Raw genomic sequence first — 18,976 nt, forward strand, 5'->3', positions numbered from 1 at the left:
TTAGAAAGGATCAATAGCATGAGTTTTGGAAATAGCCATTACACTCTTACTTGGAAGAGCACATGTGAGTAACTGAAGAATTTGATAAACCAGAGAGTTAAAAAAAGTAGATTACAAAAGCTGCTGAGGACTGCAATAATATAGCTTGCAATATTATTCAGTGGAGTATTAAATTACTGAATATCAACATTATAGGTGCAAACAGCACAATAGGAACATTTGTATAATGGATAGGCCATTGCCTGTTAAAATCCTGAAGCAAGGATATACTTGACAGACATGGTATTAAGCAAAAGATGAAATGAATGAGAAACCAACCCATAACTAATGAACTGAAAAGTTGAAAGAGATTCACTGGAGGAGGAGATGGAATGATTTGTTTGGGAGGGAGATATTAAGGAAGTAAGTCAAGCAAGTTTTAGTTCTTGTTTATGAATGAGTACAAATAGTTTACAGCAGTTTAATGGTAGTTAATAATTAATGCAGTTTCCAATAAATATATATATTTTAATATAATAACTTGACATGAATTTGCAGCAGCAAAAGAGCCCTTTTTACAGAGTATCTTGCCTTTCCACAAATACCTTAAGTTATTCTATAGCATCAGTAAAGCATAACATCTGACTCCATGAACAGTTAACTACACAAGTCAATAGGTGGACTGACCCTTAGGAAGATCAGTGACATGGGTTATCGCTTCTACACCAGATGTAATACCCACATGTAATCTAAATAATCTTTGACATATTTTTTTATATGTAATAAGGGCTTTAGACTATTTGTCCATCATGTACCCATGTCTCAACTCCATAACATTTTTTCATTCATATTCCTCAACATAGAGATTTTTGCTTACCCTTATATTTCTCACTTCCAACCAACAAGAAGTCATCTCACTTCTGCTTCAAAAAGTTTTACATCATTCAATATTAAATCTTCTCACAAACTGTTTTTTAAATTTTGTACATTCACAACTGAGCTCCATTATGGTTCACTGTAATTAAGTGAATGCTATATACACTTTTGTTTGATTCTTGTCATTATTATCTCTTATCAACAGTTCATTATCTGGGTTGAATTCAATACTGTATTGGGGGCACTAATCATATAACAGTGACTTAGGGCAACTTAGTGCCTGACTCTTCTTAGAACATGTGCTTTTAGGCTTTAAACATTATGTTCCTCTGGGCTTGTGAACCATCTTTCTTGTGGTATCTGCCACTGAGTTGTTGGTGTGTCACTATGACTCTCCCTCGTTTACTAAATGAACTTTTGACTGTTCTGTTCTGTGGAGCTCTTCTTTAAATTCTTTCTGTGTTCACTGTTAATCTTACCTGCCTAGGAAAGGAAGGAAGATTAGTTTTAAATTCCTGTTGCTGACAAGGTCAGTAGAGACAGAGCTAAAGCTCAAACTGAGATGGGGTGGGAAAGAAATTCAGCTGTGTCCTTTTCAGTAATCCCAGCTTTTGCTTGAAGCATTTTAGAGAAACTATGGAAAACTTAAGTGAGTGTTTGAACAATTGTCCTTCCAAATTTGAGTACAATGCTGTACTACTGCAGCATCTCACTCAGTCAAACAAACACTAACCGAGATATCTCACAGATTAATCAGTATAACTCATTTTCTCCTCGAACTTCCCATCCAATCTACCACTTCCTAAAAGAAGTTATAATGCATCATTCTTTGTAATGGGTGATCTATAGTGACGGGTGAAACAATCTTGGAATGTAAGCTTTAAAAAGTGTTGTTTTGAGACTGTGTCATCTAACAACTATCTTCTGTATACTCTACTGGATGAACTTTTGTTATCAGCCTAATGTATTGAATGTCTGAAGTAGGTTACCTCAATAGTTTTATTTTAAATTCATTATGCCATCATCACCATATATCACAAAGCTCCTCAATTTTCCAGTACTACTCTCAACTAAGTTTGTATTGAGATGCCTCATGCTATGTATTGCTTGTTTACGAGGTTCCTGGGATGAATGTCTCATCTAATTGAAACAACTAGACATTCCAACAGAACACAAGCATGCCATCAGCACTACAAAATGGAGTACTCACTGTTGGCAAATTGCTATTCATCAGAGCTGTCTGCAGTTGGACAGGTATGAGAGATCTCGGTAACCCTGCTGTCCACTAGCTGGACAGAGGCTGCAGTATGCTTCCTCCGGTGCTGGAAAAAGGAATTTCCTCTGGGCCTTGCTAGCAGCAAGCACTCAGTTTTCTGCAACACCTGATGATGACAGGCAGCTGCACCACTGAAATATTGTGTCATTGTTTCAATTATATCTGGCATTCATCCCAAGAGCCACTTAAACATCTTGGTTTGATTGTAAATGAAGCATGCATCTGCTATTTTCTTTTAATTCCTCTTTATTTGTGTGAGATGACTTTAGCAGTTGTTGGACAGAGAACATTTTACATTCTTAAAAGGAAACAAATTACTAATATCAGAGGATGTCTCTGTTGTTGGGTCTTTATGAGCTGTCCACAAAGGTTTCTAAAACCACTATATGAATCAGAAATTGGAATTTTATACAAATGATATGAATAAGAGGTTTTTAGAAAGTATTAACTACACAGTGCAGAAGAAAGTAATGTGATGACTGTTACATTGCCTGACATTTATACTGCTGGCAGTAATAGTGTAATAGAAATGTAAAAACTTCAAAAAAATTTAAATGTGCCAGTTAAGTACTTCTGAACTTACACTTGCTAAATGAAGAAAACTAAAAGATTAACTAATGTACCTTCATGCTATTTGTAGACAATGATAGAACCCCAAAAAGTGACATGAAATCTACATCTACATTTACATTTATACTCCACAAGTTACCCAATGGTGTGTGGCGGAGGGCACTTTACGTGCCACTGTCATTACCTGGCTTTCCGGTTTCAGTCACGTATGGTTTGTGGGAAGAACGACTGCCGGAAAGCCTCCGTGCATGCTCGAATCTCTCTAATTTTAAATTCTTGATCTCCTCAGGAGGTATAAGTAGGGGGAAGCAATATGTTTGATACCTCATCCAGAAACGCACCCTCTCGAAACCTGGACAGCGAGCTACACCGCGATGTAGAGCGCCTCTCTTGCAGAGTCTGCCACTTCAGTTTGCTAAACATCTCCGTAATGCTATCACGCTTACCAAATAACCCTGTGACGAAACACGCCACTCTTCTTTGGATCTTCTCTATCTCCTCTGTCAACCCAATCTGGTACAGATCCCACACTGATGAGCAATACTCAAGTACAGGTCGAACGAGTGTTTTGTAAGCCACCTCCTTTGTTGATGGACTACATTTTCTAAGGACTCTCCCAATGAATCTCAACCTGGTACCCATCTTACCAACAATTAATTTTATGTGATCATTCCACTTCAAATCATTCCACACGCATACTCCCACATATTTTACAGAAGTAACTGCTACCAGTGTTTGTTCCGCTATTATATAGTCACACAATAAAGGATCCTTCTTTCTATGTATTCGCAATATGTTACATTTGTCTATGTTAAGGGTCAGTTGCCACTCCCTGCACCAAGTGCCTATCCACTACAGATCTTCCTGCATTTCGCTGCAATTTTCTAATGCTGCAACTTCTCTGTATACTACAGCATCATCCGCGAAAAGCCGCGTGGAACCTCCGACACTATCTAATAGGTCATTTACATATTTTGTGAAAAGCAATGGTCCCATAACACTATCCTGTGGCACACCAGAGGTTACTTTAACGTCTGTACACATCTCTCTGTCTGCTAAAAACTCTTCAATCCAGCCACACAGCTGGTCTGATATTCTGTAGTCTCTTACTTTGTTTATCAGGCGACTTTGCGGAACTTTATCGAATGCCTTCCGGAAGTCAAGGAAAATGGCATCTACCTGGGAGCCTGTATCTAATATTTTCTGGGTCTCATGAACAAATAAAGCGAGTTGGGTCTCACACAATCGCTGTTTCCGGAATCCATGTTGATTCCTACAGAGTAGATTCTGGGTTTCTAGAAACGACATGATACGCGAGCAGAAAACATGTTCTAAAATTCTACAACAGATCGACATACAGGTCTATAGTTTTGTACATCTGCTCAATGACCCTTTTTGAAGACTGGGAATACCTGTGCTCTTTTCCAATCATTTGGAACCTTCCGTTCCTCTAGAGACTTGCGGTACACGGCTGTTAGAAGGGGGGCAAGTCCTTTCGCATACTCTGTGTAGAATCGAATTGGTATCCCATCAGGTCCAGTGGACTTTCCTCTATTGAGTGATTCCAGTTGCTTTTCTATTCCTTGGACACTTATTTCGATGTCAGCCATTTTTTCGTTTGTGCGAGGATTTAGAGAAGGAACTGCAGTGCGGTCTTCCTCTGTGAAACAGCTTTGGAAAAAGGTGTTTAGTATTTCAGCTTTATGTGTGTCATCCTCTGTTTCAATGCCATCATCATCCCGGAGTGTCTGGATATGCTGTTTCAAGCCGCTTACTGATTTAACGTAAGACCAGAACTCCCTAGGATTTTCTGTCAAGTCGGTACATAGAATTTTACTTTCGAATTTACTGAACGCTTCACGCATAGCCCTCCTTACGCTAACTTTGACATCGTTTAGCTTCTGTTTGTCTGAGAGGTTTTGGCTGCGTTTAAACTTGCAGTGAAGCTCTCTTTGCTTTTGCAGTAGTTTCCTAACTTTGTTGCTGAACCACGGTGGGTGGTTGAAATCCTGAGGTGAAGAATGTTGCAATGCAGTGACTGAATCTGACAAAACAAAGATGAAATAAAAGAAACAAAGTGAGACAAGCTCACATGAGAAAGTATGCAGTATAGATTTGCAGTTTATTACCATTACTGTTTAGCTATTATATAAAAGAGGCAATACACAAGTGGGAGAAAACTCCATGATAGAAGGTATGGTGCAAGCAATTCAAATATTAATTTTAAAATCTGCAGATGAAATTGTCCTTCATGCTGTAAGTAAGTCTGCCTTTGAAAAGTGGGGATAATCTCAGAATAAAAGTTAAAAGATAAATAGAATAGCAGAAATGATGGGAATTCCTATCAAATATTAAAACTGAACCAGGCTCAGTAGAAAAAGGAGAGATATTTATGCTGCAATAAAAACTTATATTAATGAAGTCACTTTTAATTAACATTTGTGAGGCTGTAACTAAATGGCCATATATGTGGTGTTCACAACGTTTTATTAAATGAACCCACTTTTAACAAACAGTGAGGTTTTAAGGTAAAAATCTACAAATTAAAGTACTGATGAAGTCTCTAACATGTCCAAAGATTTGTGGCTGTTCCTGATATTTTTGAAAATGTTATGCCAAACTGCTACTCTTATTCATTCATTCATTCTTCATGTTCTTAGATAACACCAAGAATTAGAAGCTTCACAGATGTGGAATAAGAGAAACAGCTCCTAAACGCTGTGTTAATAACTAACTATTGTTAATCTGGAGCAAAATAGTTGTACCTACTCAATTTAACATCATAATATTAACAATGGAGTTGCTGCTCCCTCAGTTATATTAAACAGATATTGTCAATACTCTATTATGTGCTTAATATCTATTTGATCACATTCGTATTTATCACAGAAAAACAGTTATCTGTGTTCTGTAGAGATATAGGCTTGTTTATGATCAACATTGATCCCAGATAATAGAAACATCCAGTGTTTGAATTTGTATAATTGGACAACGCATTTGAGTGCCTAATAAGATACGATTTTCATTTTGTTTTGAATTAATGTTTGTTGAAGACCTTCACATTAGAATACAGAACTTTCTGTTGAAACCCAGTTAGGGAAGCAAAGTCTGCATGGAAAATATTTTTCTGTCTTGTATTGTGGTTATGTAAGTATAGTTCAACTGACACCAGTTTGTATTATTAAGAAGAAATAAATATGTTGGGAAGTAAGTATAAGATTTTGAAGATCTTAGAACAGGCTTCTCCAAATTGTGTGCTTATCTACTCAACACTGGACAGTTTTCATGCATTAATACTTCATTTTTTGTTGTTAGATACTTCTAAGCTCAAAACATACTGAGACTAGGGCCTGAATTGTATTTCATGTATTGTAATACTGTAAACGTGTATTTTTAATTTTGTGAAATGATATAATGTGGTGTTTTCAGACAATGAAAAATCCACAATGCAATAATGACAAAATTATAAAAAGGGCAGATTACTACTCATCATATAGTGGAGATGATGAGTTGCAGATAGGTACTTGTACAACAAAAAGGCTGCCAAACAAGCACACTTTTGGCCAGAAAGGCCTTCATCAGATGCATTCTGGCCTTGGCAGCCAGAGACTGTGGTCAAGTGTGTGTGTGTGTGTGTGTGTGTGTGTGTGTGTGTGTGTGTGTGTGTGTGTGTGTGTGTGTGTGTGTGTGTGTGTGTTTCCAATGACGGTATTTTTGGCCGAAAGCATACTTGTTTGACAATCTTTTTTGTTGTGTCTATCAGTAACTCAGCATCTCCGCTATACGGCGAGTGGCAATCCATCCTTTTCATAATACTGTTGTAGTATGATGCTTTGTGAGACACAATGCAACAGATCGAGATTCCTTCAATAAACTACATGAAAGAGCTAATTATTAAATAACATGGTACACAATAATTTCATTACATAAATATATATGTATTGGTCATGTCTCAGTTTTCAACATATACTAATCATCACATAACAGCATGAGGAGTAACGATCAGAGTAAAAACGAAAGTAACTTTATAGAATTATATTTAACGACAAACTGATTGTTCCTAATGCAAACAATTTCCAGTTTACTAATCTTCATTATGTACCAAAACAGCATTTTTGTATAAAATGTTAAAGCTTTAAAATTACACTTGTCATTATCGTAGGTAACTAAAATACCCATTTCTTTTTAATAGAGTTTGTATATTTCCATCGTAATTGTTAAAAAAATATATTCATTTTACAAAATACAACACTGAAAACCTATGAGTTTTATAAAACAACTTGTTTAAATTATATTTTTACTTTCTGGTGAGAATGTTGTCACAAGTGAATCCAATCGCACAAATTTCTATCCATTGTAAATTAGGAGGTATTATTATTACAGCAATATTGAAAAAGGTGTAAGTTGTCAGAATTCTCTATTAGTGCTGGTGTAAGGCCAAAGTAATTATTTACAGTTAGTGATGTACAATAGCATTATTGTAAAGCTGTTAGTATTTGCTTGGCACAGTTTTTATGAACAAACAAAGAAAATTAAGGAACCATGTCTGCTGAACTTTAATTGCAAAAAGTAAAAATATGAGATTTACAAATGAAGGAAGTGCACTCCAAAAAGATGCAAGTATATGAGATCTGTAGCAAACATAAATGAATTGCTAGCTTAATCTGCAAAGATGGACACTCTTGATCTGTCAAGTTAAGTATTAATATATTAATGTGCCATTCCTTGCTCAAAAACTGTTTTTCCTATTAGTTGCAGTGAAGTCATTAATAATTTAGGGTACAATGCAATGTATGAAATGAAATTTTAAGTTATCAAACAATGGAAATCTGTGCTGAATAACAACAATATGAAAAGCATAGATTGCTACCACATGAAGAAGGCAATCAATGACAGACAGACAATTTCTAGATATTGTTAGCTTATGGACAAGTCCACCATCAGACGCAGACAAACTACATATAATCTCTCTCTCTCTCTCTCTCTCTCTCTCTCTCTCTCTCTCTCACACACACACACACACACAAACACACACACACAGCCACTGTCATCTCCATGCAATGGAGATGACAGTATAGCCATGTGTGAGAGTTATGACTATGTATATATTCTGTCTAGGTATGATAAAAGACTTAGTCCAGTAGCTAACAATATATAGCATTCTTTTCAAAGTGCCTGTCTGCCACTTCTAAATTTTAAATTACAATATGTAATATATATCTGAGCAGGAAGGTTGTGTAGAGTAACAGTTATTGTTTACTGTGGTCCAGTTATAGACCTGTACGATTATCATCCAGGTAAAATTTGATTGGGTTGTTTTGGGCCCTTGATGAGTATACTTGTGTTACCAGCAAGTATTACAGTTTTCTTTGTCAATATTGTAAAATAATCTTCACAGATATACAAGTTATGCTATTAAAAGAGAGGCAGTAGTCTCTTGTATGTTACATCCTTATATTATTTAAACAAATGGAGGGAGTGAAACTGTGCTGTGATGGAGATGATATTCTTACTTATTTTTTATCTGTTGGTATCATCACAGCACATTTAAGTTTCTTGGGAAATATCTTTCTAATTATCTAGTGTTTGAAAGGTTAACTGAATGATGGGTCTATCAGATCAGTACAAGATTTTAATTCTTGCTATAAACACCATTATATGAAGAAGAATGAACACTTTTTCAGAACATACTGATTCTTTTAATCTTATTAGTGGTTGTGATTTTAGTGGTTGTGATTTACAAACAGTCCAGTCATCCTCCCCCCCCCCCCCCCCCTCAATTCTCAATTCTTTAAAGAATGAAACTTCAATGTATAAAACAACTTCAAACTTTTGATTACGTTACAAATAAGATAATGTGTAAATTTTTAACATTAAACATGCAAGAGACAAAAAAATTATAAAATGTATGAAACTGTGTGTAAAGTTTGTGAAAGTTGCTAAGTGCTCTCATTCTCAAATACTGGATAAGTATCATCTGGGTAATTTGCACACTGTGATTTATGCTACCTCAAGACATAAACACAGTTTATAACTGTAATACTTGTATTATAGTGATAAACATTTAAAATAAGATTGCATTCACTGCATTAAACCTTCAACATAACATTGTACCTCTTATTGAGTAGAATTTGAATTTTTAAATTCAGTCAGTTATTATATAAACTACTGATATCAAAATTTTTGTTGCCTCTGGAGGCCATTTCAGAGGTAACAAGCAACTTAAACTATGCACCATGTGTATTTCTGTTCATTTGTTGTAGGTGCACCATTTGTGACAAAATAATCATTGAGTTTGTGTACAGTGATATCAGTGTACCATCATTTACGCTACAGCTGCCATATGAAAAGCCAGTTTCATTTGTTTCATTACATTTATATGCTTAGTAATACTTGAAATTGTTTTTGCTTTATACTTTATGTGTTTTACTTTTTTGTGTGCAGAACATATGTTTCACTCATTCATTCATGATCTGAAGGATTTTACAATACTTGTGATAACTAAGTTTCAAATCCATATTACATACTGTTCTCTGAATCATATAGAGAGCTCTCTTTTTGGCAAAAGATGCTTTCGACCCATGTGTTATTCCCCCGTTGCCTCCACTATTGTTTAATTTCAACTTAATTTGCTTCAGGGGGAAATATGAGTATTGAAGGAATATGTTCAATATAGAGTAAAATATTTCATTAGCAGTGTCTGCTTTGGAAATCTCTACTTGATATACTCTCTGTATGTTCCCTGTAAGCACTAATTAACTGGTAGCAATTTGTAATCTAGTCTTTCAGTCAATATAATTAATAAACCAAGACATCAGATGTTAGTTTACATGTGACTTAAAAAACCTGCTCTGTCCCATAAGGAATATATGGTGCTGATATGTGCCAGGATTTGCTCATGACAACCATATTTTTATGGTAAGTGTCATTTTAGTTTGAGATAAAAGAATACTAATATGGCCTGAAAAAGTCTCAATTTTGTTTCTATGTTGCTTCTTCACTGTATCTGAGCAAAACTTCATTTACACCAATTATATTGCATCCCTTGTTTTTCTACTAAAAAAGTTGTTTCCACTGTATCCAGGAAGCAAATAATGCCAGCTAAACAAAGTAAGATAGACGTAAAGATTATAGTGGCTCAAGCAGGAAAAGTTATTTTGAAACATAAGAAGACTTCTGATGTCAATTGTTAGCTCAAACTGAGGGATGAGTTTCTGAAATTATGTGCTTGGAGCACAGCACTCTATGAATGAGACACATTCATAGTGATTAAATGGGGAAAAAAGATGAAACTGGATACATCTGAACTGTAGCCATATACAAAGATACTATTTATGTGGAGTGCTAAGCATATAAATGAAGAGTAGCTTAAAATAAGTATACCAAAAACTCTATCTTGAGGAGAACACCTGTGTTAAGGAACGAAGGAATATTAATTTAATAAAGAAGATAATAGCTGAGAGGGAAATACTTCAAAGCAAGACCATATTAAAATGTATAGAAGAGATTAATGAGAATGTTGTGCATAGTATGAAAGCTAAGATAAAAAGCTAGCAAAGGTTAGAAAGTTGGAGGAAAATACCAAACCAGTAGAAAGGCTGCAGTAAGGTGTAAAAAAGATTAGGGTATTCCAGCAGTCACTCCAAGTTGCTCTGTAAAACTGCTACTAGTTTTAGATTGTTGTCAATACTGCAGCCTTTTCTATGCTGTAACCCAGACCAATTTAAGGTCCAAGTAGCACAGGCTGAGAAGGGCACAAAAAGATGCCTTACTTGTAGGATTACTGTACACGGTGTAATGCAATTATCAGTGGCTGCTTGGGCTGCCAAGCTGAGAGGGGCACCTGGGACGTCCAAGTGCAAGATTTGTGTACAGTGCGTATCACAATTAGTAGTGAATGCTGACATACGTGAAAGTGTGTGAGGAAAGAAAGGGTCAGGGGGGTTGGGAACACCAAATAATAACTCACTTGCATTGAAAAATATTCTCAAATCAGCCATGGCTGCATCTCCTGAATGGTAAGAGATGATTTATATAATTACAATGGTACATGGTATGAACAAACCTCAGTTTCACTGAAGTACTGCCTATACCTAAGATATGAAATCTTATCAAATTTTTCTCATAACATACAATTTCCAAATTTCTTGTGTTTTTTTATATTTGAGAACATCAGATCTACAGAGAAACATAAATACTTTAAAGTATCAAATGATTTTACACAATTGCACAGTATAATTACAATGTAGACACTACAAATCGTGTTATATTTCCTTGATGTATATAAAAACTTAGTTATTTTGTTCAGGTTATAAAATTGCCATCCAAGGCTTCAACTCCCCTAAAATACTGTGGAGATATCTTTTCAGTGGTTAAAGCCACATTTAATATATTCTTACCTCACAATTTATTGTAAGTATTCATTGAATATATTCCTACCTTTCATTTTATCATGAATATTAAGTCCCACACACAATAGTGTCTTGGAAAAAGGTTGTAAATGATGCAGAATAATTGAAATTTTGGCTGTGATGCAGGCTTGAATTGTGATTGAAACAAGAAAATTTTGAAATATACGATGATTCTTGCACAAGAATACCAAAATTTAAAAACTCTACAAAGAAGGAATGATTAGTATTTTTAAATAATGGGAGACATGAGTCATTGTTGGGATTCATACATTTCTGATAATTTTTTCCTGATATATTAGTATTACTGTGATGCTTACTGAATTCATACAGGATATTATACCATATTTAGCAACTGGCTTACAGCAGCTGTTAGACCCTGTAACACTGCAAAGCATGACCATCTACTTGTTCCTATACTCCTCCTGATGTCAATATTATTTTCTTTTGTTTTATGACCTCATAATTTGGTAGTCTGTTAATTATTCCAATTATAAAATTTCACTTTCTCGAGAGTCATTAATAAATTTTGATAATTCCCTTTCACAATGAAATGCTCTCCCATAAAATGGTACTGATAATTTTGCCATTTTCTAATTATGCAGCTACTACTTAAGCAAACTGACTTAATTGCATAATGTCTCTATACCTTTTAATTTTTGGATTTTTAAGCAAATAATCAAAACATACTTACTTAACATTTTACCAATTTGTAATTTTCTGTAAAACACATTTCTTTAAATAGGTGCTGCACACAAAGCTTTAGTCAATCAGAGCAATGTAGTTCAAAAGTAAACAACATGCAATTTTCATTTTTTATTTGTTATTCAAAACATAACTATCAGTGTGTGTCAGTTGGTGGTTAATAGTTACAAAGTGCAAAACAAGTTTTCATCAGTCAGTCAGCATTTGATAATCGCAGAAAGTAACACATCACTGTCATGATTGGAAAGCTTCTTTCCTTTCCAATGCACTTTATCTGGCCAATTTTATGTCACGATTAGTATGGTACTGCAGAGAACCAATGATACCCCTATATAGGCTATTCCTATGATGGAGCGATGACGTCACCTCTACCATAGGCATTTTAAAGTTATTGCCAGCTCTTCCCAGGGAGGAAACTGTGTACCCAGTCTACATGTAATGAGATCACATGTTTAAATGTAACATAATTTTTCAGAGTGTTTGTGCACTGTGTATCTGAGGTGGGACATGGAAACCAGCCCAATATTTACCTAAGCAGGTGTGGAAAACCAAGAAAAAACTACATCTAGGCTGCCCAGCAGTTCATAAGGTGGATTTAATCCGGGGCCAGCACACCTCTTCATATCCTGGAAGTGGTGCTTTAACATGCTTGGCTGTTCAGGTGGATTTGTTGGACAGCTAAAGCATACATACACATCGTCCATTAGTTTGAATCATGTAAAGTAATGTATATTTCTCTGCCACCATTGAACTTTGTGAAATTTGGTTAGTTTGTGTAGTTTATTGATTTGTACCAAATACTTAGGCACCTACATGTTACAAAGCTGACCATCAGAGTGGGAATGTTGTGTAGTAATAAATATGAAGAGATCAAAAATCAATTGCTATAGTGTTTGTTGTTTACTTTCTTGAACAAATGTTCATCAAGTCCATTAATAACAGGAGGACAATCAAAGAAGAAATTCCATGAGACTTCAGAGGTGAAATTATAAGTCATTAATACCGCAACACCTATTTTCCATATGAGTGGCACCAAAAGGAAATGAATGCTGTAGATACTACACTATTTAATTTACTTGGTAAGTAACCTGTGTTTGTTTCCAGTTCAACTTATATGAAGATTTAGGATTTATCAAAAGTGCCGTTGAGTATTTTACAATAAATACAAAGTGATTTAAGGTGAGACTTTTCCACCGAACACACCATTCTTTGGTATTTAAGACAACAGAATACTGCTTGGGCAGCTGGATTCCACATGGACCGACTACCGATGAGAGCCTGCACATAGTCTGGCTTTGCAAACTGGGAAATCTTCCACCAGCACAGTCATTATTTTGAGACTACTTTTATTCTCTCTGATCTCAGTAATAAGCCAAAAAAGAATGAGCTGTATAGCACACCCATAGCCTGTAGCTGGCCATCACCTTTCTGCTGAATCTATTTTAAGTTTCAGATTGTGTAAGGAGACCACATCTAGAGTTTCATGGAGCATCTGGGGATTAAGTCTGACTGATTATTTATTTGAAGCTCTATGAAAACTTCAGTAATATGTCATATGGGCACATTAAGAAAACAACTGCTGCTGAACATCATTCTGTGTGGAACAAATATTCCACGCTCTATGAATTACTAGAGAAACTTATATTCATTATTTGGATTGAGAATTTTTATTGCCAGTGACATTTTCTATTCAAACCAGGTAACAGTTTTTATCTGAGCTCATTTTCACTGAGATATTTAACTTATTAAAAGGTTAGGCTAGACTTTAAATGTAAGTAGCTGAGTGACTCTTTTATTTATGAATGATTTCCAGCAGAGCAATTATCTTTTCTAGTCAGATAGAGATATCATTACATTTAAAACTGATTAATGCCCATAGATATTTCAATGAGGCGCTTCAGTTAATAATTATTCAGAAGCAGGGAACATCTTAAGTGCATAGGACATATAGACATACTAGTAATTCATGGCTATAGATTGAACACCAACTGCAAGCAAATCTATACACCATTATGTGCTTCAGAAACAACTGTCCTAGAAAAAACACTCATTCTCATTACAACTAAACTTTCTCATGAAACATGATGAAGACTAGTCCAAATCCATGGTGTTATATAATTAATGAACCTGATAGTCTCACATTAACTGAAGAGGGACGGGATACTATATTTTTTGTGTTTCCTTAAGTTTACAACTTTAAATATCTCTAAAATAAGAATTAGTTGGCAAACTTTGTACCAAACTGCTATTTTGTCAAGATCAATATGGATATTAGATAATGCTTTCTCACATGTTGTGCATCATCCACTAGCAATCTATCTAATAGTCCATTACAACACAAATAGTAATGACAATAGCACACTTCACTGTCATTCATCCAAAATTACTTTTGCACCTGTGGATGGGTCTCTGTAAAAAAGTAATGTGCCACATTGTCCCTGTCAGTAAGTCATTAGTCCAGTCACAGATCTGCTTAGATATATCATTCCAACTTGTTTTCTTTAGTAGAAATTCATGTAATACAAAGCCGAAAGCCTTTTTGGAAGTTCAGAGTCTGCTTACGACTGTGTATGGCTCATGGAATATGAAGTGGGAGAAGCTCAATTTGGGATTCATGTGATCATTCTTCTCAGAATTGTGCCATAATATTATAATAAAGAAGATCATTTCATCCTGTGTGGATAATTTTGTTTTAAACTCATAGTAATTACAGAATTCCGCTGCAAAGAGAGGCCAGTGACATAGGATGGTTGCTGCTGTGCTTGCTATCTCCCTGTTGCTGGGAACAGTTCTCTACTGAAGGGCTCCTTGGTAAACGGCAGATAAGAAATTAGTCGATTTTGTTGAAAATTTACTCTTGGGCTATGGAGCCTTGTTGGGTATTAGTGTTCTCAGATGCTTTTCATCACAATCAGCACTGAATTCCATACCATTTAACTTAACAGTGATGTGGCAGTTGAATGATGAGATCATTCATTCATCTTTCATTGTCTCTGGTGCAATTCAGCAATTTGAACACTTACTCAGTGTTGTACTTTGCCTCCAGTTGTGAATAAGCTCGAAAGTAATTTTATCGGTGGAACATACATACTGCTCTTCAGGATTATATATAATTTTCAAATGGAGCAGCAGAAAGATAAGGAGGGAAAAAGGGGGACCTAATATTAGGATGTATTATTTACTGGATATTTTACTGCAAGGGGCAGTGCACATGCACAAACATACAGTGAGTCAAGAAGTATTCGTCTAGCTGTACATTTTTAGAAAAGTAGGCATGCGGTACTGAAAAGAAAGTAATGTTCATTGAGAAACAAAAAACAAAATACATTCATAGTGATATAAGGGTAACAAAACAGAATTTCATACAAAAGACATTTTATAAAGTATTTGTCCACCATCTGAATATACCTAAAATTCATAATGAAGGATGAAACTTTAATGCTGACCCATGACACTCTAGCATCTACAATTCACAGCCACAGTTGTTTTGAATGGTGCCAGGACAGTGCAATTTGCAACATAGTCTGTATGGGTAGTCAGATGGCACTAACTGAAAGAAAACTTACTCTACACTTGTATAATCAATGAGACTGCTAAAGTACTCAGTAGACCTAGATTGGTAGTTCAGTCAATAACAGATCACTATTGCATAACAAACACATTGAGGAACCAGCCATGTATCGAATGTCCTAGGTCATTGACTGATGAAGACACAAGGTTTATCGGGAGGGAAATCAAGAAGTATCCTAAAATCAGCACTCCTAAAAGATGGATGGGGAGTTAAAGTCTAGAGGGCAAGAAGGATGTACCAACACAGCCAGAAATACCTGCAAGAAATATGGATAAAATGACTTCGTAGTTTGCAAGACATTTTGGGTCAGTGAACAGAATCAGAAGGAAGGAAGACTTCTACAATATAATTATATTTCCTGATGAAAGCAAATATAATACACTCAAGTCAGCTGGCAGGTGAATGGTGTGGCATAAGAAAAACAAGGAGATGATGCCACAGAACTTTTTGCTATGGTGACACTCTGTGGGGGTTCCCTGATGCTGCAGGGGTGTACAAGTGCTGCAGGTGATGGAAGGCTACATTTTATAAAGGGTACAATGGACAAAATTAGGTCTCCAAGGAAGTTAAATCCCTCAACAGGACAACAACCTGAAGCATGTGCCTAGAAATACAAGGATACGGTTCCTGCACTCAGAAACAACTCACTACCCCTCCTCAATACCCAGATATGAATCCCATTGAACAGTTTTGACAAGCACTGCAAGAGTACTTCAGAAAAATACAAATTTCTAATAAGAAAGCCTTAAAACAAGCTCTTCAAGGAGGATGGAACAAAATTCCAACTTCTGTGACAGCAGCTTAGTCAGCTTTATTCCCAAAAAATTGCAAGAAATAATAACTGTAGAGGGAAACCCCACTAAATATTAATTTTTGTAATTTAACCAAGTTTTCGGGCTCTAAACGTCAAAAAGCTTGGGTGGACAAATATTTTATGAAGTATCTTTCATACAAAATTTTCTATTTTATTAACCTGATCATCACTATTAATGCATTTTTCGTTATTTTTCAATAAAGATGTTTTACTGATGTACATTCTACTGGATTGGCTCTTCAGATTTTTATTTACTTCTTCTATGTGGCACAGATTTACTTTTTTTAAAAAACATGTAGAGATAGGCGAATACTGTTTGGACTCACTGTGAATAAACTATCCATGATGAAAACTTGCTGTTCACCATTATTCTCGAGGTGTTTCTACTGGCTAAATAATATCACAAATTCATAATAAATGAGCGTCTTATATTGATGTTATTTTATGGTACTCTGTGGGCTCTATTTCCTGTCTTGTTCATTTGTATAGGATACAGATTACTTGTAATTCCATGTTATTGACAGATGGTGAGACTATTGTGAATTTGTCCCATATATATTAGTACATATAAGAACTGGACAGTTATTTGTTACATTTTACATAAGCTATAGATATGTTACTTAATTACTTACTAACATGCAGGTGGTGATCTCACACATCCAGCATTTCTGAAAATGACTCATACTGCAAGGCATTTCTTCACCAACTTTGCAATGTGAAAATATACAAGAAAATTCTCTTATTTTAAAAAGCAAGTGATATGGTTTGCCCTGATTTTGCATTATATGGTGCAAAATAACTTGAAAAAATTAAGGTGTATCTATTATACAGTATTACAGAAAACTTTTCAAAAGTAAGTAGCTCAGAAAGTGCCAATGAAAAATCAGAGACTGACAGTTTATAAAAATGATGTCTCAATGTTTAATGCTAAAAAACAGAGGAATTGCATTCTTGCTCACAGTGGTTACTAATGAAGTAACTTTCTGTCTTAAGCAATAAAATTTAGTGCTGTAGTAGAGGACAAATAAAAGAGGAGAGTGCAATGATAACTTGCTTTCACTTTCCTCCAACGTAGTGTTGCTTTATGCAAAGTGCACAGAAGGAAAGAAATGCAAAATAAAAAAGTAGCAAAGAAGTAAGTGTTCAGATACAATAGACGATAGAAAGATAAATGATTAAAATGACAAATGGAAAAAGAGATGGCAGCAACAGGAGAAAATTGACAGAATATCAGTTTGTTGAAAACACAGGAAACCCCTTGACAAATCTTAGGTGCAAAATGTGCATACATTGCCATTCTGTCAAATTTTTCATGTTGTCTGCTCTATAACCATTTAAGTAATTGAATACGCCAATTTTATTTACATTTATCGTTAAAAGTTTTATTTATACAAACCATTATCACTGCCAGATGTTAACCTGGCTAAAATATTCACAAAATTAATGATAAGAATATAAAGTTTTGATTTGTTAAAGGTCATGCAAAATAATGCATAATGAAGTGAACATTATCTTACATTCTTCTGAAAACTGAACAATCACAAGAATGGAATGCCTGCAGGAGTGGAAGAAATGTGGTGAATGTGAGATACCCAAGCGTCAGGTAGGTGAACAGTCTTGTGCTAACCTCAGGCAGGTGCTTGAATCTGTGGACACTTGCCTGTACGTCTCACGGTTGACACGCACTCCCTCAGGACCTTCAGTTGAAGTGCAGTCCAGTTCTATACAGTGTAGGCGGCTGCCCCATTCACAGTGCTGTATGTCATGGGCTTTGTACAGTTTTATCTGCAGGCATGTTGAGAGTTCACCAGAGCCATCCACCTGTGGTAATGAAGGCAAAGTGACAGTTAGAACAGCCCAACAGGGGTGCATTGAAATATAAGTGCATCAGATGATTTATAATATGCTACATGACCCAAATTTTTCATGAAGAACCTGATACATCGACATATTTTCATCCTGCAACTTGTCATTCTAGGGTTTCAGCAATAACATGATTTGGAGACAAAATACTCAAATTATTAACGAAAAGATTTATTTCATTCTGGAATTAAAAACTGCAGTTTCCAAAACTAATGTCTTGTAATAACACACAACTGATAGATAGTTAAACTCATGAGCCAAAACATTATGAGCACCTATGTAATGGCTTGTTTGTCCACCTTTGGAATGAAATACATCACTGATTCTGAATGTCAGTGAGCTGACAATTTGTTGGTAGGTCTGTTGAGGTATGTGATATAATAATATCTAAACACAGGTCATGTAATTTACGTAAACAATGTGCCGCTGATTTGTGTACGTGGTGATGGCACTCAATAGTGACTCAAATGGATTCCATAGGATATACATCAGGCAAATTTGTTTGCTGAGACATCAATGGGAGTTCACTACAATACTCCTCAAACCACTGTAATGTTGTTCTGGCTCCAAGATGTGGACACTAATATCCTGAAAGATGAGATCACAATTGGGGAAGACATCAAGCATAAAGGAATGCAGGTGGTTTGCAGCTGTCAATATGTCTTTGATTACTAGTAGAGGTCCCACGCCAATGCAGGAGAATGTCTCCCATAATACTGCTCCCATCAGTCTGTGTCCATTGTGTGGTGTATACATGATATGCCGTGCACCTCAATGATGGTATTTGTGAAGACGACCATCAAGCTAGTGCAACAAAAATGTGATTCACCTAAAGAGATGACTCATTTTCATTGATTGATGGTCAAATCACAGTGGTCCTGAGCCCACTGCAGTCGTAACTGACACTGTCGTTT

The 18,976-nt window shown here is 35.6% G+C and overlaps 1 protein-coding gene across 3 annotated transcripts in view; it reads right to left on the bottom strand.

Annotated features, from left to right (window-relative positions):
* The window catches only part of LOC124545071 (CB1 cannabinoid receptor-interacting protein 1-like), a 774,949-nt gene that overhangs the window by 67,772 nt on the left and 688,201 nt on the right, over window positions 1-18,976 (bottom strand). For 2 of the 3 annotated variants that reach the window (XR_006967587.1, XM_047123879.1), the window contains exon 4: window positions 17,827-18,020. Coding sequence is in view for 2 of the 3 variants with exons in the window: in XM_047123879.1 (XP_046979835.1) it covers window positions 17,827-18,020 (194 nt within the window). In the remaining variant the exon portion in view is untranslated. The remainder of the gene's footprint in view (window positions 1-17,826; window positions 18,021-18,976) is intronic. The other variant, XM_047123880.1, reaches the window with a different exon arrangement.

Source organism: Schistocerca americana, chromosome 8 (genome assembly GCF_021461395.2).
Source record: "Schistocerca americana isolate TAMUIC-IGC-003095 chromosome 8, iqSchAmer2.1, whole genome shotgun sequence".
Classification (NCBI taxonomy): Eukaryota; Metazoa; Arthropoda; class Insecta; order Orthoptera; family Acrididae; genus Schistocerca; species Schistocerca americana.